The 26,284-nt window shown below is 37.8% G+C and overlaps 3 protein-coding genes and 1 long non-coding RNA gene across 4 annotated transcripts; 2 read left to right on the top strand and 2 right to left on the bottom strand.

The window, feature by feature from the left end:
* Positions 1-8,606: 8,606 nt before the first annotated feature.
* Positions 8,607-9,052, bottom strand: LOC122025441 (calcium-dependent protein kinase 20-like). The gene is made up of 2 exons (XM_042584245.1): positions 8,906-9,052; positions 8,607-8,789 (listed from the first exon to the last, which is right to left on the bottom strand). The coding sequence occupies exons 1-2, from the start codon at positions 9,035-9,037 to the stop codon at positions 8,607-8,609; spliced, it is 315 nt and encodes a 104-aa protein (XP_042440179.1). The 5' UTR covers positions 9,038-9,052.
* A 1,838-nt stretch (positions 9,053-10,890) lies between these two features.
* Positions 10,891-12,155, top strand: LOC122024565. Its single transcript, XR_006123462.1, has 2 exons — positions 10,891-11,394; positions 11,480-12,155. It is a non-coding gene; the product is annotated as an uncharacterized LOC122024565 (long non-coding RNA).
* A 325-nt stretch (positions 12,156-12,480) lies between these two features.
* LOC122023953 (probable prefoldin subunit 2) lies at positions 12,481-22,279 on the top strand. Its single transcript, XM_042582400.1, has 2 exons — positions 12,481-12,861; positions 21,585-22,279. Exon 2 carries the CDS (start codon positions 21,590-21,592, stop codon positions 22,028-22,030), a length of 441 nt encoding a protein of 146 aa, XP_042438334.1. The 5' UTR covers positions 12,481-12,861; positions 21,585-21,589; the 3' UTR covers positions 22,031-22,279.
* On the bottom strand, positions 22,223-23,989 carry LOC122023950 (polygalacturonase-like). The gene is made up of 4 exons (XM_042582399.1): positions 23,395-23,989; positions 23,023-23,312; positions 22,711-22,939; positions 22,223-22,628 (listed from the first exon to the last, which is right to left on the bottom strand). The coding sequence occupies exons 1-4, from the start codon at positions 23,824-23,826 to the stop codon at positions 22,407-22,409; spliced, it is 1,173 nt and encodes a 390-aa protein (XP_042438333.1). The 5' UTR covers positions 23,827-23,989; the 3' UTR covers positions 22,223-22,406.
* Between the last annotated feature and the right edge of the window lie 2,295 nt (positions 23,990-26,284).

The following is a 26,284-nucleotide window of genomic DNA, read 5'->3' as shown; positions in this document are numbered from 1 at the left end:
ATCGGTTTCTAAAATCATAGGATGACATCTGGATTCTGGAGCAACTCTTCATGTTATATCGGAGTATGATATTTTTATAGAAACTTTGCCTTATCATGGACTCGACATGGTACAAATAGACAATGACTTAGGTTTGCAAATTGCTCACATTGGAAACACATCCTTTCATTCATGTGGTCGTACTTTTTGCATGCGCAACACTCTTCATGTTCCTTTTATCACTAAAAATTTATTTTCGTACGTCAATTTGCTCTTGATAATAATGTGTTTTTTGAATTCATCCTCATCATTATCTTGTGAAAGATCTCATGACAGGAACTATTCTACTCCAAGGGAATACTAAAAATGATCTTTATCATCTTCAACCCACCTCTCTCAAAACCATTGTTGGGGAATGCACGGACAAATTCTCTTAGCATGCACGTCTTGGTCATTTGTCTCTACGTCTTGTTTAGGATATTATTAATCGTTTTAGTTTACCAACTTCTTTATCATCATCATCTTATTTATGTGAAGTTTGTATAAAAGCAAAATCTCATAAACTACCTTTTGCATCATCTACTCAGAACTCTAGTTTTCTTTAGAAATTATTCACTCTAGGTCATGCTCCTATTCTTTCTAATAAGGGTTTTCTTTACTATGTTATTTTTATTGATAACTTTAGCAAGTTCACTTAGATTTTTCTATGAAAATAAAATATAATCGTTTTGATATTTTTTTATCATTTTCAAAAGCAAGTTGAGCATTATTTTGATCATAAAATACTCTTCCTTCATTCTGATTGGGGTGGAGAGTATCAAATGCTTCATCGTTATCATACTTCCTCTAGCATCCTTCATCGAGTCGCTTGTCCTTACACTCTTGAACAAAATGGATCTACCGAGAGAAAACATTATCATGTGATTGAAACTGCCTTAGCTCTTCTTAATCATGCCTCAGTTCCACGTAAATTTTGGGATGACGTTGTCCAAATCGCAGTCTACCTTATCAATTGTTTACCCACTCCACTACTTCAAAACAAGTGTCTCTTGGAAAGACTTTATAATTATCCTCTAGATTACTCTTTCTTCCATATCTTTGATTGCGCATGTTATCCTTGGCTACGAGCTTACTCTAAACACAAGTTAAACCCTCACTCTCAACAATATGTTTTTCCTTGGTTATAGTAATTTTCATCGTTGGTATCGTTGCCTCCATATTTCGACCGGATGAATATATATTTCTCGATATATTATTTTTGATGAATCTCTTTTTCCGTTTGTAGTTGCTACCTCAGATCCGGCCTCCTTCAAATAATTAAGGAACCTATCTAATATCACCGAGTAATATACTAGAATCTCCATAGATTACTTCATCAGGACATATTGAAAGTATAAGAGAGGATGATATATTGGGTTTTGCTCCATTTCCATAAATTCTTATAGACTCAACGGCTAGTGGTGATCCACTCTCTAGTTTTGATTCCAATCCGTTTGACCACTCATATCTGAGTAGCTCTGATGATGATATTCCTCAGTGAATGCTTCCTCTAAGTGATATTATGCATGATGTCAACTAGTTTCTACTCATTATTTTCTTCCACGTGTTCTTATTGTTTCTTCAAATTTTATTGAACCTTCTAGCTTTACATAGATAGTCAAAGATCCAAATTAGCATGTTGTGATGACTACAGAGTTTGATGCTCTTCTTCGTAATGCAACCTGGAGCTTAGTTCCTCGTACTCCATCTATGAATATTGTGGGCTATAAATGGGTTTACTGAATTAAGTATCGTGCAGATGGATCTATTGAATATTACAAAGCTCGTCTTATTACTAAAGATGAGTATTGACTTCAATGATACTTTTAGTCTAGTCGTTAAAATTACAACTATTAGATTGCTACTATTTATAATTGTTAGCTCCAATTGGCCGATACGAAAATTAGATGTTTTCAATGTTTTTCTCCATGAACACCTTGAAGAAACTATTTTTATGGAGCAACAACTTGGATTCATCCACCTGCAACTTCTAACACATGTGTGTCAACTTCAAAAATCTATATATAATTTTCGACAAGCACCTTGTGCATGATTTCATTGTTTATCTACCTAGCTTCATACTCAGGGATTTTCTATCTCAAAAACTAATTCTTCCCTATTCTACAAATGTAATAAGAAATTTTCAATATTTATTTTGATTTATATAGATGATATCTTAATAACTAGTAGTGATCAAAAAGTCATTACTACTTTACTCTATCTTCTTCATCAAGAGTTTTCTATTCGAGGTCTTGGCAATGCTCATTTTTTTCCTTGGTATAGAGTTTCTCTTACATTTTGAAGACTGTCTTCTCTCTTAGAGCAAATATATTACTGGACTTCTACAACAAGCTAAAATGGATGGTGCACGTCCTATCTCCACACTAATCATTGAAGGTGGTTTCACTATACCTTCATCCTCCTCTTCATTGGCTAACCCCTAGATCTACCGAAGTATTGTTGGTGCCTTACAATATGTCACCATTACATGACCTTATATTACTTTTGTTGTGAATCGTGTCTGTCAATTTATGCATGCTCCTACTGAACTTCATTAGGAAGATGTTAAGAGAATTCTTCGATATCTTAAAGGTATTATTTTACATAGTTTTCTTTTATATCGTTAGTCCTCACGAGAGTTGATTGCCTACAGTAATGCAAATTGGGTTGAATATCTCGAAGATAGACGTTTTACTAGTCGATATGCCATATTTCTTAGGCAAAATCTTATTTCTCGCTTTCAAAGAAGCAACCTATAGCCTCTCGCTCAAGTACTGAAACTGAATATAAAACTATTGCTAACGTGACATCAGAAATTATTTGGCTACAATATCTTCTTTTGGAATTACACTTTTCCCCAACTGCTATATTTAAAATCTAGTGTGATAATATTAGAACAACTTATCTTGTGGTAATTCCTATTTTTCTCGTACCGAGCATGTGAAGATTGATTTTCATTTTGTTCGTGAGCGTGTGATGACTCGACAACTTTCAATTTTTACGTCTCTACTGAAGATTAAATTGTTGATATATTTATCAAGTCATTTCACCAAGTTAACACTTAAATTTAACGTTTAGACACTCCTATTAAATTTGTCGGGGTAATGCTAATAATAGAAAATAATCTTGAATTGATTTTAATTAATTAAGATTTATTATATCTGACATCACAATAAAAATCAAGATTGATATGAATCAAATAGTAAAAATAATAGTTCTAAATATATTATATTCATTACTATGTTTATAATTGTATGCTATATTTAATCTTTCCATTATTGTTCGACAACTTGTATAAATAAGTCTATTAATTTTAGTAAATAACAGATCAAAGAATTAATTTCTTATTCTATTTCTTTTTTTTATCTATTAGTTTCAAGAGCGACATCAGGCGACGTGGAAGACTAGTTGTCGTAGTCGTGAAGGTCTGGGGTGAGTGCGCGGAACCTGCAAGCGATGAGGCAAATAATCAGGTGCAACCATGAGTACCAAAGCTTCAGAAAGCCGTGGAACAGCAGCACCGACTAACCCTCCCCCTTCTCCGCCAAGTGAATATGGATTCCGTTAGCCTCCACCTACCTGTGGAGTGTGGATAATGCCTTCGCCTTTCATATTGGCTCACCTTCTGTGAGTTTAGAGTTAGTTACGACGATGGTTGTAGAAGCGGAGCTTGTTAGGGTTAGAGAAGGGGGAAGAGGAGGATTGTGAATAAGAGTGGGGAAGGAGGGATACGAGTGCTGGTGCTTTGGGGAGAAGGGGCCGAGGAGGAAGGGTGATGCCGCGGTGGCGGTAGCGGAGGAAGAAGAGTGGAGGAGTTAGTCTATACATGAGCGGAGGAGGAAGGGGGAGGAAGCGATGGGTGAATAACAGACACTAAACAAGAAAATATAATCATCCTAATAATCAAAGATTACATATAACTCTTTGACCAAATGTAATAATGTAATATTAATTAAATTATATTATAAATTTTATTACATTATAAATTTAATTATATTACCTTTAACGAAACCGAGCTTTAGGATTTTGGTCTTTGGTTCTTAATATCTACTAATAAATTTAATTTATTCATTATATGACTATTTTGTTTTTTATTTTCATAATAATAAAACCAAATTTATATATTTAATTTTACTTTCTATAGATTTTCTCCATAATTTAAACTTTGAATTTATTTAATTTCATTTTTATGAGTGGGTATAATAACTTTCAGGAACAACTTGCAAAATAAAGGACCATTAACTCGAGAGCGAGGAGTGACTCAAAGCAGAGGCATATGCTCGATGTAAAAAATGTCTATTCAAAGAAGAAGCCGACTAGAAAGAGAAGTGTTGAATCGTATCATCACAAATTGCTCCAATTTAATTACTTATTTATTTGGGCCTACCAGAGTTTATTTTTTTATTTTAAAAAAAATTAAAAATCATTTTAAATTATGAAACTGTTAAAAATTATTCCCTTTTTAAAAACGACAATTTACCAAATCACGCACTTAAATATCTTAATTGACCAAAAGACGTATGTTACTTTGGTTTTTACCAAAGGGCGCATTTTTTCAAGTGCACTTCCCTTTTTATCCTTATGACAAATTAAACCTTTTTTTTTGTCGTTTTCCTTTTCTCTCTCTTCTCTTTCCTATTACCTCTTTCATCAACGAAATGTAAGATTTAGTTATTTTTTTGATAACATTTTAATACATTTAGAGAAGCTAAAATAAACAATGGATAGCATAGTTAAACTCCTTGCAACATCAGGAATCCACAGGAACTGAAATGGGTGTAATCTGAGATCTCTAGGTCCATCAGTGGATTTCGGTCAAAATCCACTGATGGACCTAGAAAGCTCCGATTGCACCCATTTCAGTTTCTATGGATTCCTGGTGTTGCAAGGAGTTCAAATATGCTATCCATTGTTTATTTTGACTTTTAAAAGATGTTAAAATAGCAGAAGTAAAAAAACAGCAAAAAGACTCCAAATCAGGCCCACGTTGGGCCTGATATGAAATCATATCAGAACCATATCAGGCCCAACGTGGGCCTGATATGGAACCATATCAGGCCTAACGTGGAGCCTTTTTGCTGATTTTTTCTTCTCCTATTTTAACACCTTATAAAAGTTAAAATAAACAATGGATAGCATAGTTAAACTCCTTGCAACATCAGGAATCCACAGGAACTGAAATGAGTGTAATCTGAGATCTCTAGGTCCATCAGTGGGTTTCGGTCAAAATCCACTGATGGACTTAGAGAGCTCCGATTGCACCTATTTCAGTTTCTATGGATTCCTGGTGTTGCAAGGAGTTCAAATATGCTATCCATTGTTTATTTTGACTTTTGAAAGATGTTAAAATAGCAGAAGAAAAAAACAGCAAAAAGACTCCAAATCAGGCCCACGTTGGGCCTGATATGAAATCATATCAGGCCTAACGTGGAGCCTTTTTGCTGATTTTTTCTTCTCCTATTTTAACACCTTATAAAAGTTAAAATAAACAATGGATAGCATAGTTAAACTCCTTACAACATCAGGAATTCACAGAAACTGAAATGGGTGTAATCTGAGGTCTCTAGGTCCATCAGTGGGTTTCGGTCAAAACCCACTGATGGACCTAGAGAGCTCCGATTGCACCCATTTCAGTTTCTATGGATTCCTGGTGTTGCAAGGAGTTCAAATATGCTATCCATTGTTTATTTTGACTTTTAAAAGATGTTAAAATAGCAGAAGAAAAAAACAGCAAAAAGGCTCCACGTTGGGCCTGATATGGTCCATATCAGGCCCAACGTGGGCCTGATATGGAACCATATCAGGCCCAATGTGGACCTGATATGATTTTTCCTTGAGCTTCATACAATGTAGAGAAATTAATTTGATGATAGAAAACCAAGAGTTCTGTTAGTCCTATGATTTAATTGTCTTTTTCTCAAGCATGTTGTGCAAATTGATTCTCTGTTCCTCTGAACACTGTTTTATCAGTATATTGCTGATAGGTCCATCTTTGGATCTTGTTTGGTCAGCAACTCTTGATGAATTTCTTGATGGATCTAGTAGGGCTGTGGCTTGAATTTGTGCCTAATTCTTTGTGTTTGTTTTCCCTTGTCACCCCATAATTGTGATGGTTGCTACTCGGAAAGCCTATAGGTTCCACTGTACAAAAATTTTGTACAAAGATCTGAACCTTTTCCTAGCTACCATGTGTTCTTTTAAATTAAATTTTGGATCTCCTGCGGAACTTAACACGTTTGATCCAAAACTTAATCTATTTGTTCTTTTAGGTTTTGACTTGGATCTCCTGCGGAACTTAACACGTTCGACCCAAGTCTCCTTAAGTTATTAATTCCATTAAATATTAATTTCCATAAAAGGTTCCCAGTACTGACGTGGCGAGGCACATGACCTTCTTGGATATGGGAGCAACCACCACCGACTAGACAAAACCTTTAATAGAAAGCTAATATTTAATTTCCTAAAATAACTTTAGGTTAACCAAAGAGAACAATCAAATCACAAGGAAAAGAAAGAAACAAAAGAACACAACTTCGAAAAAACATATTCGAAATACTAGAACGTAAGCCTCTTGTATTTGGTATTATTTCCATAAATAACTAGCATGATGCGGAAATAGAAATTACTAGTTATACCTTGTAGAAAAACCTCTTGATCTTCTACCGTATTCCTCTTCTAACCTCGGACGTTGTGTGGGCAACGATCTACCAAGATGAGATACCACCAACCACCTTCTTCTTCTCCAAGCAAGGTTCGGCCACAAAGGAAGAACTTTACCAAAGAAGAAAATCAAAATACTAACCAAGCTCCAAGAGATGCTAGCTTTCTCTCCTTCTTCTTCTTCTTCTCCAAGTAGTATCCGGCCACAACAAGAACTCTAAGAGAGATGAAGTATTCGGCCACCACAAGAGGAAGAGAGGGAGAGGGTAATGGCCGGCCACAACACCAAGGAGAAAGGGAGAGAAAACAATAGAGGTTGTGTCTCATGAAGGCACCCTCACCCCTTCTTTTATATTCCTTGGCCTAGGTAAATTAGGAAATTTAATTACAATAAATTTTCCTTAATTTCCTTGACATGATTTAATTGAGAAAAATAAAATAATATTTCCCCAATTAAACAATGATGGCCGGCCAAAACAATAGGAAGCAAATTTGGACAAGTTTCAATCAACAATTAAAACTTTCCTTATTTGTTTCCGGAAATTTTAAAATAAAATTTCTCTTTAAAATCTCTTCATGGTTAATAAAAGGAAATATCTATAATTTTAATTTTATTAACATGTGAATAATTTTAAAGAGAAAATAAAACATCTCTCCAATCTACAAATAAGGAAAGAGATCTAATCTCTTTCTTTAATCTTTTGTAAATTTTTACAAGAGAGATATTTTAATTTTAATTCTCTTTTAAATTAAATCTTCCACATAATAATAAACATTAAAATTAAATTTTCTTTTTAATTAATTATGGCCGGCCCTACTAGCTTGGGTTCATGCTAGGGCCTGCCACCTTAAACTCAAGCTTGGCCCTAGCTTGGTTCCCAAGCTAGCTTGGCCGCCCCTTTAGGTGGGTATAAAAGGTGGGTATATGTGGGTATAGTACTCTATAAATAAGAGGCTACGATAGGGACCGAGAGGAGGAATTGGTTTTGGTCTCCCGATAAAATTAAGCATCCCATGTTCGAACACACAACTTAATTTTATCAATGATAATTCATTCCACTAGAGAACTATCATTGAACTACCGCACCAATCCCAAATTACATTTTTGGGCTCCTTCTTATTATGAGTGTGTTAGTCTCCGTGTTTAAGATATCGAATGTCCACTAATTAAGTGAGTTACCGACAACTCATTTAATTAATATCTAAGTCCAAGAGTAGTACCACTCAACCTTATTATCATGCCGGACTAAGTCCACCTGCAGGGTTTAACATGACAATCTTTATGAGCTCCTCTTGAGGACATTATCAACCTAGTATCACTAGGACACAGTTTCCTTCTATAATCAACAACACACACTATGAGTGATACCATTTCCCAATTTATCGGGTTTATTGATTCATCGAACTAAATCTCACCCATTGATAAATTAAAGAAATAAATATCAAACATATGTGCTTGTTATTATATTAGGATTAAGAGCACACACTTCCATAATAACTGAGGTCTTTGTTCCTTTATAAAGTCAGTATAAAAGGAACGACCTCAAATGATCCTACTCAATACACTCTGAGTGTACTAGTGTAATTATATAGTCAAGATAAACTAATATCTAATTACACTACGACCTTCTAATGGTTTGTTCCTTTCCATTCTGGTCGTGAGCTACTGTTTATAATTTATAAGGTACTGATAACATCATCTTCTGTATGTGACACCACATACTATGTTATCTACAATATAATTTAAATGAACAACTACAAACAAATGTAGATAATTAGACCAAATGTGATTCTTTATTCATAATGAATGTTTACAAAGCTTAGGCTTTCAGTATACACTCCAACAAATTGTGTAATGCCAATGGAAATGGTGTGATTGCCATAACCCACAGTCAATTTTTTTTTACTTTAAAAAAAAGATTGCATCTTCAGCAATAACTTACTGCTTCCAATAATGCTTTGACATCTGAATCAGCAACCTGGTGTCTGAGCTTGCACAAACCATACTTTAACTCATCAAAATTTATCTGCCCTTTTTTGTTGATATCCATATTCTCAAACATTTCCTTTATGTCGGCAATCTCCTCCACAGACAAGTGTTCAGCTATCACCTGCATTAACACAGTTTTAGAATGAACATAATAATACTAGGTGTGTCTTGGAATAATCAGCTGGACAAATGTCAAGCATTCACACAGAAAGAAATCATGAAAGAAAATATTCTCACCCTAAGAGCTTTCTTTTTAAATTTATTCATCACTGAAAATTGCTGGAGTCTTGCTCGAACAGTTTCACCAAGATTTACATTGGGTGCCTTATTGGCATTCTGTAGCCAAGGATGATCTGTAATGTGAATCATGAGGGTAATGTTGAGAATACAGAAGATATGATGCAGTATTAAGGCAAAGGTATTAGCAGATATTGCAATATACTGATAAAACAATGTTCAGAGGAACAGAGAATCAATTTGCACAACATGCTTGAGAAAAAGACAATTAAATCATAGGACTAACAGAACTCTTGGTTTTCTATCATCAAATTAATTTCTCTACATTGTTTGAAGCTCAAGGAAAAATCATATCAGGTCCACATTGGGCCTGATATGGAACCATATCAGGCCCAACGTGGAGCCTTTTTGCTATTTTTTTCTTCTGCTATTTTAACATCTTTTAAAAGTCAAAATAAACAATGGATAGCATATTTGAACTCCTTGCAACACCAGGAATCCATAGAAACTGAAATGGGTGCAATCGGAGTTCTCTAGGTCCATCAGTGGGTTTTGACGAAACCCACTGATGGACCTAGAGACCTCAGATTACACCCATTTCAGTTCCTGTGGATTCCTGATGTTGCAAGGAGTTTAACTATGCTATCCATTGTTTATTTTAACTTTTATAAGGTGTTAAAATAGGAGAAGAAAAAATCAGCAAAAAGGCTCCACGTTAGGCCTGATATGGTTCCATATCAGGCCCAACGTGGGCCTGATTTGGAGCCTTTTTACTATTTTTTTCTTCTGCTATTTTAACATCTTTTAAAAGTCAAAATAAACAATGGATAGCATATTTGAACTCCTTGCAACACCAGGAATCCATAGAAACTAAAATGGGTGCAATCGGAGCTCTCTAGGTCCATCAGTGGGTTTTGACCGAAACCCACTGATGGACCTAGCGACCTCAGATTACACTCATTTCAGTTCCTGTAGATTCCTGATGTTACAAGGAGTTTAACTATGCTATCCATTGTTTATTTTAGCTTCTCTAAATGTATTAAAATGTTATCAAAAAATAACTAAATCTTACATTTCGTTGATGAAAGAGGTGATAGGAAAGAGAAGAGAGAGAAAAGGAAAACGACAAAAAAAAAAGGTTTAATTTGTCAGAAGGATAAAAAGGGAAGTGCACTTGAAAAAATACGTCCTTTAGTAAAAACCAAAGTAACATACGCTTTTTGGTCAATTAAAATATTTAAGTGCGTGATTTGGTAAATTACCGTTTTAAAAAAGAAAAGTTAAAGGGTGCTCCATCAAATATCTCTTATTACAATGTATAACAACTACTCATTGTTACATATGAAAAATTGATTATTTTATTTTAATCAAAATTATTATACATAAAAGATTATTATATTAAATTATTTCTTATTAACTAGATAAAAAAATTAAAATTTTATCAAAATCATTTTAAGCAGTTATAATTAAATTCTAAATTTTAAAATTTTAAATCTGAAATACTATTATAATAAAATATTTTTTATTAATTTAGTCTAAATTAATTAAATTTTATTAAAATTATTTTAAATTGATCAAAATTAACAACTACTTTATATTACACATTGTACTCTAATAAAAGTATTTTTAGATAAAGTATACGATGAAGTACTTGTTTGGTGATTTTATAAAAGAAATATCTATTTGACGATTTTATTTCCCTTTTTTGTTCTGTCTTTCTTTCTATCAAAGTGGAGCAGTCTAAGTCATCCTGAAGTCGGCCAAATTCCTTGATTTGCCTCCTTAAGAAATTGGACAATCGGAAGACTCCGGTCTCCATTCAACCATTTTCACCAGTGTTGTTTCCACTGACTCAGTATCAGACCATAAAACTCCATCGAATCATCGATTAGGCGTCTCGCGCACGGTACCGTGTTGGGAATGTAGAACGACAAATATCGCTATAAATATGCCCACCCACTGGCCATTGGCTCTCACTCAGCTCAGCCTAGAGCACGGCTATTCACTGCACTCTCCACCAGTTCCTGGGCGCAGCGCTCCTTGTTTCGCTTGTCGTTAAGTCCACCGGGGGCAGCGAGGCGAGCGAGGTGGCTACGAATGCAGTGGATTTCCACCGGAAGTTCAACCTCAGGCACGAGACGTGGATGGGGAGATACAACCGCAGCTACCGCAACGCAACAGTTCGAGAAGAGCGCCTCAAGATCTTCGCGGAGAACGTCAAATTCATCGACAACTTCAACAAAGAAAAGCACAACTTCTCACTGAAAGCCAACGAGTTCGCCGATCTGACCTGACCGACAAGGAATTCCTGAAGCTGTACACCAACCCGGGGCTCTCGCGCCACGTTATTCCTCATCTGAGGCACCGGTACAAGCCTGCCAACCGCACTAGACCACCTCAATTACCTAAGAACGCTACGATTCAGGTACCCATGCTGGACTGGAGGACCAAGGGCGCAGTCACCGGTGTCAAGGATCAAGGAAAGTGCGGTAGGCATTCAACCAATCATGTATCCTTAATTCCATCTTCATGCGCGCGTCGGTTAATTGTTCAATATTGTTTGTGAATGAACAGGCTCTTGCTGGGCGTTCTCTGCCGTAGCAGCAATGGAGGGCATCATTCAGATTAAAACAGGCAAGTTAACATCCTTGTCGGAGCAGGAGCTCGATCGTAGACTGTGTGCCATCGAAAAAGGAGAACTCGCCGTGCCTCAGTGGCGACGTTAAGAGAGCTTTTGACTTTGTGATCCACAACGGCAGTCTGACAACCGAGGACAACTACCCGTACAAGGGAGTTCCTGGAGCCTGCAATTTCAGTCTGAATTCTGCTACCTTTCAGACTCAAGCTGGTGGCGTTACGATAAGCAGATACGAGCGGGCTAAAGATGAGAATGAACTCTTGGAAACTGTGACCAGGCAACCGGTCTCGGTCTCCGTCTCGATACTCGTTGACAATCCCAAATTCTTCCAATTGCATGGCGCTGGTGTCTTCACCGGCATTGGCTGCGGACCTGATTATGACATCAACCATAGCATGACGGGGGTGGGCTACGGCACTGAGAACGGCACCGACTAGTGGCTCAAATGCAATAACTATCACCTACTTCATTACTAGATAATAAATGCTTCAGATGAGGAAAATGGATGATTTGGGATATCAAATGCAAAAAGGCTGCTTTTATCAGATTTAAAACTTGTTTTGGTTCCTTGAAATAAAACCAACACTGATGAAACCTTTAATTTTTTTACAATTATAAAGTTCATTCTAAAACATGCTAATACGCTATATTTCATCATCGTCATCTAAGTCGTATTAATCTCAACTATAACTAACATGAAAAATCAGCAACAACATTTTTTTGTTTACATATTATGGAGGAAATAATAATTACTAAGGCTACGTGTGGTACACCCATCGTAATCTATCTTGTAATATAATCGAGATTACATTACAAGATAGATTAATTTATAATGTAATATATATGGATTACAAAAGATAATAATATTTTGTAATCCAAATTACAAACCAAAATCTAATTACATTACAACAATTTTTTTTTTAATATCAAATCTAACCCTAATCTCATCTCGTCATCGCACCAATTCCTCCCCAAAATAGCCGACACAACTCCTCTCCCTCGCCTCGCGACACAACCCTCCCTCCTCTCCCTCTCCCTCGCCTTGCGCCGACACAACCCTCCCTCCTCTCCCTCGCCTCGCAACGACGCCGTGCCCTTTTCGTAACCCACCACGCCCTTGCGCACGAGGAGGCCGCCGACTTCATAGTGACGCCAAGGTTTTGCAGTTGCTTCGTTCTTCTGATCGCCGGCCCCGGCTCGCTGCTCGCTTCCGCGGCGTCGGATCTGAGGGTTTTTCAGATCAGATAAGTAGATCGTCTGCAGCTGCCGTATTATATCAGGAGATCGGCGAGCGACGACTCCAATCTATATCCTCCAGGTACGCTTCCCTCGACAACCTCTATTTCCCTCTCGGTTTTTCTACTTGTCAGATCTAGATTTCGTCCTTTTTCCCTTTTAATTTGGGGTAGACTATGTTGGATCAGCTGTTTCCTTCATAGCGTGGCGGTAAGGAATGGTATCCCGAAAAACTAGACATCGATAAGTCGAATTTTGTAAATTGCGAACTTGTCATATCAAAGCACATTCAACTACGTAGGTCTGACTTAATTAGTTTGTCAATTATGTTGCGCATGGAGATTTCCTTTTAATTCAATAATTGATCAAAGAAGGTTCCCTTGTTAAGTACGTCTTCTCTACACTAGGCGCTGCATGTTTAATCGGTTGCTTATTTACTCAACCATGGAAGGAAATCAAGTGATTATGCATCAGAACATTCCTGTACTTCATGTGCTGTTCATAGTTTAAAATTTTGGTTCATATATGTTAGCACGAAGTGTTCCACCTGTGTACCAGAACTGAAATTAGTCAGCACACTAAAAATTACTTGTTTTGATTCATGCCTGACTGTTCAGCTGTAACCCTATAATCTTTGTACTTGCTGATTTCAGTTCTGATGTGCTAGTTTAGATTTCAGTTCTGATATGCTAGTCTAAATTTCAGTTGTCTACCGAGATTTATTAATACCTTTGTAGATTAGTTAATTCAAATAGCAAATGTAATCAGCACAGATATTTAATTTAGGCGATGGAAAATTATTGTGTTGATCTCACTAGGATGAGCAAGAACTGTTCTTTCCTCTAATTGTGATGGTTTTACCAGAAATTCTGCTAATAAAACATTATTAGAGATACTCGTATTAGTAAAATATGAAAGCAATAGCGATATATCGAAATTTAACCATATGATGCACCAATAACAGGATCTAGCTATCATCTTTTAAGGCTAAAACTGAAAACCAAAACAATGGCTAACAATAGGCTAACCTGAATCCATTACAAGAGCCATTGATTTTGCTTGTCACCGTAGCTGATTCCTACAATGCAGCGGAAGTCTTTTGTAGGATTGGGCTGTAACCTTAGCTTAGTCTTAATGGGGAAGAGTCTAAGGAAGAAAAAGCAACCAAAAACTCTCTTTTGATCAAGATGCCTAAATCAAAGGAAGCTTCTTCCTTATATACCAAGCTCATCATGCAAAGACCATTCACCTTAAAGTCCATTCATCATTAACAACTCATTAATGTTAATAAATTGAGTTAACGGATCTACACATTAGAATCCACATCCAATAATCTAAACCCCTTTCATGCATTAGACATTAGATCACTTTATCGGGGTTTAATTCCTTGATGACATAATTGTTGTGTGGTGTTGTTAATCAAGTGTTAGCCCACCAAATGGAGAATAAATTCTTCAATCTCTCACTTGGGCTATACTTGATATCGTATACCAAATCACAGAACACCTTAGTTGAACTTAACATGCCAAAACTTTATGGGTTAAATATTCCCATAAATAATCTTGTCCATTAAATTAATTAGTACAAGAATAAAGAAGTCAGAGTTGCTATAACTATAACAATAACGATATAGATCAAATGTCGATGTGTAGTACAAGAATGATACGAAATGTGATCTGTATTTGCCCATTCTCAAATAAGTGCTTATGACCCAAACTGGGTTCAAATCATATTTGTTAATACCTTATATCAATACCTTATGCTAAACCGCAATGGTAAATCATGATTTAATCTTATCACTCAAAATTGAGTCTCACATCATATTTACAAAATCGTATGCAAACCGTAATTGTAAATTATGATGTTCATATGTAAAGAGAGTCAAAACCTTTTACACATGTAAAACTTTAGTATGTACAATAAGTCAAAAATACACGTGTTCATTAATATAAAGCATCACACAAATACATATTCTTACCAAATATGTACTTCTTCAAAAGGAAGAACCCAATGTTCAACACATGCTGATGAAACATCTTGAGTGACAACCCTTGGTAAGCGGGTCCGCTAACATGAGATCTGTCTTTATATGCTCTATTATAATTTGGTCACTCTGAACTCTTTCTCTGACTGCCAGAAACTTTATGTCAATGTGTTTAAACTTAGACGAACTGTGGTTATTCTTGGAATACAATTTGTAGGTTTATTATCGCAGTTGATCTTTAATGGCCTGCCAATGCCCCTAATAATTTGCAATCCTGTGATAAGGTTTCACATCTATATGGTTGGAAGTTTCATAGTAGGCTATAAACTCTACTTCCATAGTGGAAGTTGCTATTAGCGTCTGCTTGACACTTTTCCATGATGTAGCTATACTCGTCAGCATGAAGACATAACCTGAGGTAGACCTTCTGCTATCTAAGCATCCAACAAAATTAGAATATGAATATTCAATGATCTAGATAACCTGACCTCCGATATGTGGGCATGTAACCCTTTGTTCTTTGCAAATACTGCATAATCCTTTGTGCATCTTTCCAATGCTCTAGTTTCGGGTTACTCAAATATTTACCTAAATCCCTACAATATATGCAAGATCCGGACGTGTACATACTTAAGCATGTATTTAACTCCCTACTGCCGATGCATAAAGGAATTACTATATTTTCTTAATCTCAAGTTAATGGTGTGGACATTGCTGCAAGGTACACCTATCACACTTTGACACAGGTACACTTTGACACAGGTGTGTCACCAAGAGCACAATTTTACTTGTCATATCAAATGAGCATCTTTTCTATATAAGCCTTTGTGATAGTCTAAATGTGCAATTTGATCCATCACGGACAATTTGTATGCCTAAGACAAAGGATGCATCACCAAGATCCATCATTTTAATTTCACTTGATAGAAATGACTTGGTTTCTAGCAACAAACCCTTATCATTACTTTTTAGTAATATGTTATCCACATACAGAATAAGTATAATAAACTTGTTTTCACTAAAAGTGATCATTCTTGAAATCGTATGAAGAAACCACTTGATCAAATTTTCGATACCATTGACAAGATGTCTGCTTTAAACCATAAATGGACTTCCTTAGTTTACATACTAGGTGCTTTGAATCTCTCGATTCAAAGTTCTACATCTGCACCATGTATATAGTTTTTCAATGTTTCCATTGAGAAATGCAATCTTAACGTCCATTTGGTGTAGCTGTAAGCCTTAATGTGCTATAAGTTCCATGATTACCCTAGGGGAGTCTTTTATCGAAATCGGCTAAAAAGTCTCATTGTAATAAATGTTCTCCTTTTGAGTGAATCCCTTGACAACTAGACGTGTCTTATACTTTTCAACATTGCCATGTGAATTTCGTTTGATTTTAAATATACATTTATAGCCAATATATTTCATTTCTTCGGGTATTTCGACAAGTTCTCAAACGACGTTGTTCGTCATAGACTTCATCTCTTTCCTCATGACTTGATTAATTTTTTTCGGATGAGGGCATTGTTTGACTTCTTGGAAGGCTGTGAGATTATCTTCTAACTCTATGTCAAACTCATGTTGTGGGAGATATATAATCACGAGACGTCTTGAATCTCCTTTTTCTGATAAATCTCCTTTGTAGCACTTGATCTTGAGGTGGTCAGGAGTTATGCTCAACCGTAGGAGGGAATACTTCTATTTGAGCTGATATACCTTTCAATTGTATTGGAGGGGACATGGAAATATCATGGTCAACTACCCCTTCCGGTTGTGCAACTTCAACGGTATGTGGAATGATGACTATTACACTATCAACTACATCAGTAGTTACCATATTAGGATCAACAATGTTTTTCTTAAATGATATTTCCATAACTTTATCGTCCCCATAATTCTCAATGAATTTGACATTATTCGTCTCGAAAAAGTATCTACTCAAGGAGCTGTAAAACTTGAAGCCTCTTGAGTTTTCAGAGTATCCTTCTAAATAACGGCTATCTGAGTCTAATTTTCTTTCGTTAGGCCTATAGGGTTTAGTCTCAACTTGACAACTTCTGATATGTAGATGCCTAATACTAGGCGTTCTACCTGTTCATAGCTTGTATGGAATTTTCGTTACTACCTTATTAGGAACTTTGTTGAGTAAGTAAACTGCAGTCTTACTGCCTGACCCTATAAAAACTCCGATAGAAAAGAAAAGTTAATCATATTTCTCACCATGTCTTTTAGGATCCAGTTTCGTTACTCTGTTTCACCATTCTATTGAGGGGGTCCTAGGCATAGTGTATTGTGCTATGATTTTGCACTCTACAAGCTAATCCACAAATGACCCAGGTCGCTTACACGATTTGTTATAGTATTCACCATCACGATCTGATCTGACAGTCTTTATCTTCTTATCAAGTTGATTTTCAACTTCGGCTTTAAAGATTTTGAACAGGTCTAGGATTATGACTTCTTGTGAATTAGGTACAAGTATTCATATCGGGAATAGTTGTCTATAAAGCTAATAAAATATAATTGACTGTTCCAAGAAACTTTAGGGAACAATCCACATATATCCGTATGTATTAGCTCTAAGATTCCATTAATCCGCCTAGAACTCTTATTACTTTTTTTTAGTTGTTTTTCCCTTGATACACTCGACGCAGATTCCAATATCTGACATATCAAGACATCAAGAATTTTTAATGACATTAACTTTTCTAGGTGCTATTTAGAGATGTGCCTTAAATGCCTATGCCACAATATGGATGAATTCTCATTTGTCAAACCATGCTTCACACCTATACTATGCATCACAACATTATCTGTATTAGTTTCAATGTCTAATCCTTGTTAATTAAAGAACTAGTACCACACAAAATAGAATTTTGTAAATATTAAAGTTTACATTTTCAAATGAACAAGTGTATTTGGATTTGTCCAAACATGAATAGAAATTAAGTTCCATCTAAACGACAACATTATAAATGTATTTTTCAAATTCAAAAGTGCATTGCTCCTTAAACAAATTCAAAAGACATCTATTGACTTAACTTTTGCCTACTTGTTAATTCCTGTATAAATAATCTTTCAACATCAATTGACATTCAGCTCCTGAGGTAAACCTGCATAGATACACTTATGTGAGTAATTGCACCCATATCTATCTACCAAGTGTTATTAGGTACAATAGTTAGGTTGAGTTCTGAACTGATAAAGTTAAGAAGTATACCTTTCTTGAGACACGAGTTGACGTATCTGGGGCAATCCCCTTTCTTTTTACAAAAGAAACAAGTTGGGTTCGGATCTTGTTGCTTTTGCACCTTATGTCTTAAGCCCTGTTATTGCAAGTTGTTTATCTCTACTCTTACTTTTATCCCTTCTTTTTTTTTGTCTTGTTCGAATTTCAAGATGAGGATGTAAAGTGAGCACTATTAGATGTATCATACCTTAATCTCTCTTCTTATACAGACTGAGCTATAAGGTCATTTAGTATCCACTTCTCCTTTTTAGTGTAGTGAACTGTAGGCAGAGAGATTAGGATTAGGTTCACAAGTACTCTTTCAAACATTTCCAACTTTAATGTCTTAAGCTTTGTAAATAAATTCGACATATCGTTGATGTACTCCCTAATGTTACCTTTCCCGTTATACCGCATGGACACTAGCTTTGTAAGAAGTGTAGTACTCTCAATCTTTTTGTTTGAGATAAATTGGTCACCTAATTTCATAATGAAGGTTTTAACATTGTGTCTCAAGAAAGGTATACTTCTTAACTTTTTGATCTGCAGTGGAATTACTAGTCAAAGGTGCAGGACAATTATGCCTAAATACAAAGTCTAAATTTATACAGCCTAATAAAACTATAATATACTCTTTCCATTGTCCATAGTTTGTACCAGCATGCATGAGGATGTTTAAATTAGCAGACATTAAGAGGATTACATATATAAAAGCAAAGAACATAACTCAATTTACTAAACAAAACATGTATCTTTATAGTTTTGCAGTAACATTACATTAACAAAATGCAACAAACAAAATATGTAATTTGCTAGTGGTACCCTCTAAACAGCTTATAACTTCATCCGCTACACGTTACGCTTTTCTTTGGACCGATATCGTGCGCATGATTAACTTTATGTATACGTCTCCTTAGTTTATGTTTCCAACTACCACTTACAATATTCCTAATCGGCCACATAGTGCGTCTTACTTTGGGCCAACACACTATGCGCATGTCTTAGAAGCTAAACTAGATTTGTGAGCTTCCTTAAATATATATCCAACATAAAAAATGATTTTTCTTTGATCCAACCATCTTTAGCATGAATATACATCTAATAGTATTGGCTTGACTAAGTAGAAGTGCGAAGAAAGATATTGGACAACTGCTGAAAACGTAGTTAATCAGTTATCAATTGATTGGTATCCGCTACCAATCGATTGATACTCTTATCAATTGATTGCCTATTTGCCTTCAAGCTGCAATCGATTGACACACCTCATGTGTCAATTCCAAGACATGGTAATGGCAATCGATTGTTCAACTGTTGAAAGGCTTCTGCTCGTGAGTTCATCTACACCAATCAATTGGCGCCTCACAACAATCGATTGATGTTCACTAATCAATCCCACCGATCGATTCGGAAATCTTCTATGGACAACCCAGCGAATAATAATCAATTGGTGTAAACCAATCGATTGACACAATTGATTCTGTGACCTTCTTTTTCTAACCAGGCTCAACAAACTATTGGTGTTAACCAATCGATCGACCCAATCAATTTGGAAACCTTTTGCGCTTAATCCTAGGTTTACCAATTGATTGGTGAATAATCGATCTACCCAATTGAATCCGGATTGTTCTATGTGCAATTTTGGGCATCACAATTGATTGGTGTTTATGGCAATCGATTGGTACACATCAATCTATCTGGTCAGTCGATTTAGGAGTGCCTAAATTTGTGCCTATTTCTCACCAATTGATTGGAAGTTGAAAACTTGGTTTTCTGAATGCAATTTTTCAACTAAAAAAATCCTAAAATCGCTGCGTCAATCGCGTTCTCACGGATAATGTGAAAAACTCAATCCATAGGTTAAATCCTAACCTATACAAACTACATTCAACAAATATGCATCAATCCAAGTTTCCACAATGGATTACAGAACAATGCACATTTTCCAACGATAAGCTAATTTTAAGCTCTGATACCAATAGAAAGTAATAGCGATACATCGAAATTTAACTATATAATGCATCAATAACATGATCTAGCTATTGTTAACTTTTAAGGCTAAAATTGAAACCGAAACAATGGCTAACAATGGGCTAACCTTAATCTATCTCAAAAGTCATCGATCTTACTTATCACCGTAGTTGATTCCTGCAATGTAGTGGAAGTCTTTGGGCAGCAATCTTCGCTTGGTTTCAACGGATAAGAGTCCAACGAAGAAGCAACCAAAAATCCTTTTGATTCAAGATGCCCAACTCAAAGGAAACTTCTTCCTTATATACCAAGTCCATCTTGCAAAGACCATCCACCTTAAACTCCATTCATCATTAACAACTCATTAATGTTAATGAACTGAATTAACAAATCAACACACTGGAATCCACATTCAATAAGCTAAATCCCCCCTTCATGTATTACACATTAGATCACTTAATTGGGGTTTAATTCTTTAATAACATAATTGTTGTGTATTGTGTTGATCTTACTAGGATGAGCAAGAACCGTTCTTTCCTCTAACTGTGATGGTTTCACCAGAATTTATGCTAATAAAACATTATTAGAGATACTCTTACTAGTAAAATATGCTAGGAGAAGTTGGTTATACATTTTGAGTTATTTCTATGTAAGTTTTGATTCAATTTAGTATTTTGGTGTACTTGTTTTATCTCTCATCTACCAGTAGAGAGAAACTATCAACTAGAGAACTTAAACATGTCTTTCTTTTGACCACTCTTAGTTGCATGATGAGTATAGTTGCTACTCTCTATAGTTATAACATATATCTATTTCTACTGATGTTAACCTACCTTTATTGATTTGAGTCAATTCCATTCCGTTTGAAATCCTTATCTACTTGTAAGTTTGAAACTTCTAGTTCCTGCACATTTGTCCATTACGTTCTCCTGCAAGACTATCAACAACAATGCTTCCACTTATTGCTTTATCCATATCATTACATTCTCCTGCAAGACTATCAGCAACAGAATCTCCACTATTATGGACCTGGAATAGAACAACCATACGACTCCATTGCTTGACTAACGCCACTCTCTATTCCTGCTTCGACCTCTTATTTTAATTTTCCTCTTACTCTCCAAATGGTACTTGCAGTCATTCTACTTCTCATCTCATTTCCTATATTGTGTTACATTTTCACCTAGTTATCCTTCCTTTATTTATTCTCATTATATTCTTGAGTATTTTAAATTATTAGAAGAATATGGGAATTAATTTCAATATGCTTCTGGTATAAATGTCAAACAAATCCCCGCATTGACTGCAATCAGTCTAAGTCCATTGGTCATAATTACTTATTTCAGGGCTTAAGGTTTGCTCGATGCAGCCATCGTTCTGCATGCATAAACGAGTTGATGAACCATAGCTTAGCATGTAAACAAAAAGAAATAGGTGAGAGTCCTGCAAGGCTTTCCCTTAGCTTACGACCAAAGCTGAGATGATTTCCCTCACTTTCCAACAAATCCTTCGTTTATTTCTGCATGTGTACTCTTTCTTCTCTCATCTTAGTTTCTTGTGAATATTCGCATGCCCAGCTTTATGTATTTGTCTCTCATATCGCCTGCAATGCATTACACAGGAGGCATGGCGAGCAGAGCTGGCAGTGACAGTCGGGAGCTGCAGATGAATGAACAACTAATTTTAAACACATATGCCAACATGCGCACAGAAGTTAACCAAATTTACTCAAAGATCACTGAGCTAGAGATGGAAGTAAGTGAACACTCTCTTGTAATTGGGGCAATTCAACCACTGGATCCATCAAGACGCTGCTACCGAATGGTTGGTGGCGTGCTGGTCGAGAGAACGATCAATGAAGTCCTCCCTGCTGTTCAGCGTAACAAGGAAGGTCTCGAAGAGGTCATCGCTCGCCTCAACGAGGCATTAGAGAAGAAGAAAAAGGAGATTGCAGAGTTCGAGTTGAAGTATAAGATTAAGATAAGAAAGGCGGATAGTGAGACCAAGGAGGATGCTAGCCAGAAAGAAGGCTCCGCACAGGGGGTTCTTGTAGGTCCTGCAAGCTGAGTAGAAGGAAGAGCTGGGAAGAAATAAGTTAACGATCAGGTTATGCAGGTGCTATATGATAGTGGTGTTTAGTATTGGCATGCAGGTCTTCTCTGTTTTAGTTGTCTGATCAGTAAAGAACTAGAAACCAATGGGATTCTTGAGCTGTGGAAGTAGAATTCATCTTGTTGCCCCATCTTGTTTTATCTTGTACTCTTGTCATTTTGTCAATTATAAAAAATGCACCAACGTATTGTGTTTTCCCCCGAAGTTACTAGTTTCTTTCTTTTGGTCGAAACAATTCCAACATATTTTAGAATCACTTTCTTACATTTCTACAAATGAAGCCGAGGCTCCAAAATAATCACTTAATTATTACATTATTCACGAGGGTTCATCAAATGCAACTGGGAGGATTCATCGTGCCGGCGGCGCTTCCCTGCGCATTCTTGCAGTAGGCCTCCGCCTGCTTGTTTCCCAAATAAGTCAGCTTTATATCACGCAAATCCAGTCCCCTGCATGGGTTCGTCGGACTGCAGTCGAACTTCACCGCCACCGGCGTCGCCGACGACCCCTGGATGTCCATGTACGAGACCTTGCTGATCCTGATTCCGGAGCTCTGTAATGTCAAACCAAAAATTGTATTTGATCCCTGGATAGCTATCAAGCACTGGAGATGAGATTTGAAGATCTATACGGACCTGGCCGGGGCAGTCGACGTTGCCGGGGCAGTAGTTTTGGTCGACCACGATCGGGTACCCCACGTTCTGCATGACGGCGTGGGAGAAGGTGACGCCCTCCACGAAGCCGCCGTTCGGCTTCCCCCAAGTCTTGATCCTCAACCCATTCTGCGTCCCCGAAAAGGTCACCGCCGTCACCGTGATGTTCTGCACTCTGGTCTCCGACGGCGTCGCCCCCAGGCTCCCAATGCTGCACCGTTTACGATTCAACCACCATTATATATAAAAACAAATCAAACCATGCATTTGATCATTGAGAGCCGAATCAATGACCTGATGCCGTGTCCCGGGCCGCAATGAATCTTCTCGATCCAGACGTTGCTGGTTCCTTCGCCCATGGAAATGCAATCGTCGCCGGTCTTTATCACCGTGCTGACGACGCTGACATCTGTCGATTTCTGGATGTGGATGCCGTCGGTGTTGGGGCTGTCCCCCGGCGCGATGATCTTGGCGCCCTGTATTTTCACGCCGCTGCTGGCGAAGATTGAGAGGTGGAAGACCTCGCTGTTGTGGGAAGCCAATCCTCTGATGACCACGTTCGTCGACAGCGCTATCGCCAGCGACTGCACGCACCCAATTCACGCTTTAATTTCAAACTTTAATTGGAAAAAAAACAGAATGCACTCGAAGTAGTTGATTAGCTACAGTGGCGCCTTGTGGGCAGCTCCGGCCGGCCTCCTTGCACGCCCAAAAGGTCTGGCCGCGGCCGTCGATGATGCCGCCGAGGACGGACAGGCCGTTGACGTACTTGAACCGCAACCAGTTGGCGGCGGCGGTGTATCCGGAGGGAGCGACGAGGGTGCCGGCGATGAAGACCCTGATGGCGCTGTTGTTGCAGGGACCTTGGAAGGTGGCTTGGCCGACCATGAACCGGCCGGCCGGAACGTACATGCTCGCCGGCTTGTTGGCGGCGCAGGCTGCCGACCAGGCGGCCAGGAAGGCCTTGGCTGAGTCGGTGCGGCCGTCGGCCACCGCGCCGTAGTCCACTACGTTGTAGCTGGCTGCTGCAAGAAGGGAAAGACGGAGGGCGATGAGGAGCAAGCACACTGCTCGTGCCATCATGGAAGAAGAATACATTTACAGAGAGATTAAACTTAGCAAATTAACGTTTGAAAATTAGATCTGCTGTGCTGCCTCTTCGAGCGAGGGGATCGATTTATAGCTAGAGACGAGATCCGACCACCGGAGTCTGGAGTAGAAGTGAAGGGTCGAGATCGGAATAAATAAACTGAAGGTCAAAGGTTGGTGGTGGAGTGCAAGCGTTGCCTCAGGAACTATAATAGGCGTTAATTTCAGCCGCTATTTTCTGTTTTAAGATTGTTCTCTCTGCTTGCGCCATTGATGGCGACTGCGTGCATGGATGTGATTCATCAGATCATTATCTAAGATGTCATCAGATAATTTAAGCGTCTAGTTTTCGTCCAGTGAATTCTTGTCACTTTGCTTAGCTGCAAGAGGACTTTTCAGAGCTGATTGCTTGTCATTGGAGCCTCCGTGTATTCCATGGTTTAGGATTCAATGGATATTTGCCAGTGAAGCATGCAAATTTTAATTGAATTCCAAGTGTGGTTTCTTCTTATTCAAGGTCAAGATTTAGATAGCCTTAGCTTGACATGTATACATGCAAATGGCTTAAAGATTCTTCTCATTCATGCACCAAAAGCATTTTCCTTTCAACTTAATTAATTGTGCAGAAAATTAATGGTGGCTAATGATTGATTCTATTACTTTTAATCTTGCTTAGAACATCACCGTGAGTTGTATACGTACATACCTGAAGTAAGGTGTACGGCATTTTGCAATTCAATCAGATATATATGTTCCTTGTTGTCTTATAAAATCGGATATAGATTATAAAACAAACCAATTTGGCATAGTCAACTTTTAACATCCTTTTCATAAATTACCTTCTTATCCATTGTTTGGAGTTTACTATTGAGTTGATTCTGGAAACCGCATCGACATCGAAAGCTCCTTATCATATGACACCAAAAGAGTTGAACGAACTGAAAGTTCAACTTCAGGAGCTTTTAGACAAGAGATTTATACGCCTTACTGCTTCTCCGTGAGGTTCTCCGGTATTATTCGTCAAGAAAAAAAATAGTACTCTGAGGTTGTGCATCGATTACAGACAGCTGAATGCAGTGACTGTCAGAAATAAGTATCCTTTACCACGGATCGAGGATTTATTTGATCAGCTCAGAGATACCTCAGTGCATTCTAAAATTAATCTGCGGTCTGGATATCATCAGCTGAGAGTCAAAGAATCAAATATTCAGAAGACAGCTTTCCGGACCAGATACGACCATTATGAGTTTTTGGTAATGTCATTTGAGCTTACCAATGCTCCAGCGGTGTTTATGGATTTGATGAACCGCGTCTTCCTGGAGTATCTTGATCAGTTTGTTATCATTTTCATTGATGACATATTGGTCTACTCGCGTTCCGAGGAGGAACATGCACAACATCTTCACAAAGTCTCGGAGACTCTTCGACGACATCAGTTGTATGCGAAGTTCAGCAAGTGTGCCTTCTGGCTATCTTCAGTCGGTTTTCTGGGACACGTTGTCTCTAGCCGAGGTATTTCAGTAGACCCTCAAAAGATCGAAGCTGTCACCAGTTGGGAGCAACCGAAATCAGTTCAGGAGATCCGCAGTTTTCTGGGACTAGCAGGATATTACAGATGGTTCGTCGAGGGTTTCTCCCGGATTGCTATGCCGCTGACAAGCCTGACCAGGAAAGGCGTGAAGTTCACTTGGACAGAAGCTTATGACACCAGCTTTCAGAGCTGAAGCGAAGATTAGTGTCGGCTCCAGTTTTAGTTTTGCCCGCTGGAGAGGATGGATTCGTGCTCTACACCGACGCGTGTCTTCAGGGTTTGGGCGTTGTTCTGATGCAGCACGGCATGCTAGTCTCCTATGCTTCTCAACAGTTGAAGGAGCATGAGAAGAACTACCCAGTTCATGATCTGGAGTTAACCGCTATTATTTTTGCTCTGAAGATTTGACGGCATCATCTGTACGACATTACTTTTGAGATTCTCACGAAGCATAAGAGTCTCAAATATATTTTCACCCAGAAGGAGCTTAATCTCCGACAGAGAAGATGGATGGAGTTCCTGAAGGATTATGATTGTACCATTAGCTACCACCCGGGGAAAGCTAATGTGGTTGCTGATGCACTCAGCAGGAAGTCTAGAGGGACTTTGGCTTGCCACCGAGTTTCAGTCACCGACTTAGTTTAGGGTTTCTCTGAGTTGGGCCTTCAGGAGCAGGGACAGACAGAGCAGGGTATTCTGGTTACCATGATTGCTCAGTCGTCGATCAGGACTAGGATCCGAGAGGCCCAGGCCGGTGATCAGCATTTTCAGTTCATTGACAGCCATATACCTTCCGGGCAGCAGACCGTGTTCACACGAGATGAGGAGGGTATTATATATTTCCGAGGCAGATTATGCGTACCTCAGTCTCACCCGGTCTTACAGGAGCTACTTCAGGAGGCTCAATTCTCTCGATTTACGATCCATCCAGGAGGG

The sequence above is a fragment of the Zingiber officinale genome, chromosome 9B (genome assembly GCF_018446385.1).
Source record: "Zingiber officinale cultivar Zhangliang chromosome 9B, Zo_v1.1, whole genome shotgun sequence".
NCBI classification, from domain to species: Eukaryota; Viridiplantae; Streptophyta; class Magnoliopsida; order Zingiberales; family Zingiberaceae; genus Zingiber; species Zingiber officinale.
Note: the sequence above shows the minus strand (reverse complement) of the source record. Positions and strands in the feature narration are given on the sequence as shown.

Coding starts and splice junctions, on each gene's coding strand:
- LOC122025441 (XM_042584245.1), bottom strand. CDS start 9,037: ATGATTCACATTACAGATCATCCTTGGCTACAGAATGCCAATAAGGCA. Junction 8,790..8,905: donor TTAAAAAGAAAGCTCTTAGG/GTGAGAATATTT, acceptor GTGTTAATGCAG/GTGATAGCTGAACACTTGTC.
- LOC122023953 (XM_042582400.1), top strand. CDS start 21,590: ATGGCGAGCAGAGCTGGCAGTGACAGTCGGGAGCTGCAGATGAATGAA.
- LOC122023950 (XM_042582399.1), bottom strand. CDS start 23,826: ATGTATTCTTCTTCCATGATGGCACGAGCAGTGTGCTTGCTCCTCATC. Junction 23,313..23,394: donor GCTGCCCACAAGGCGCCACT/GTAGCTAATCAA, acceptor GGGTGCGTGCAG/TCGCTGGCGATAGCGCTGTC. Junction 22,940..23,022: donor GGCCCGGGACACGGCATCAG/GTCATTGATTCG, acceptor TAAACGGTGCAG/CATTGGGAGCCTGGGGGCGA.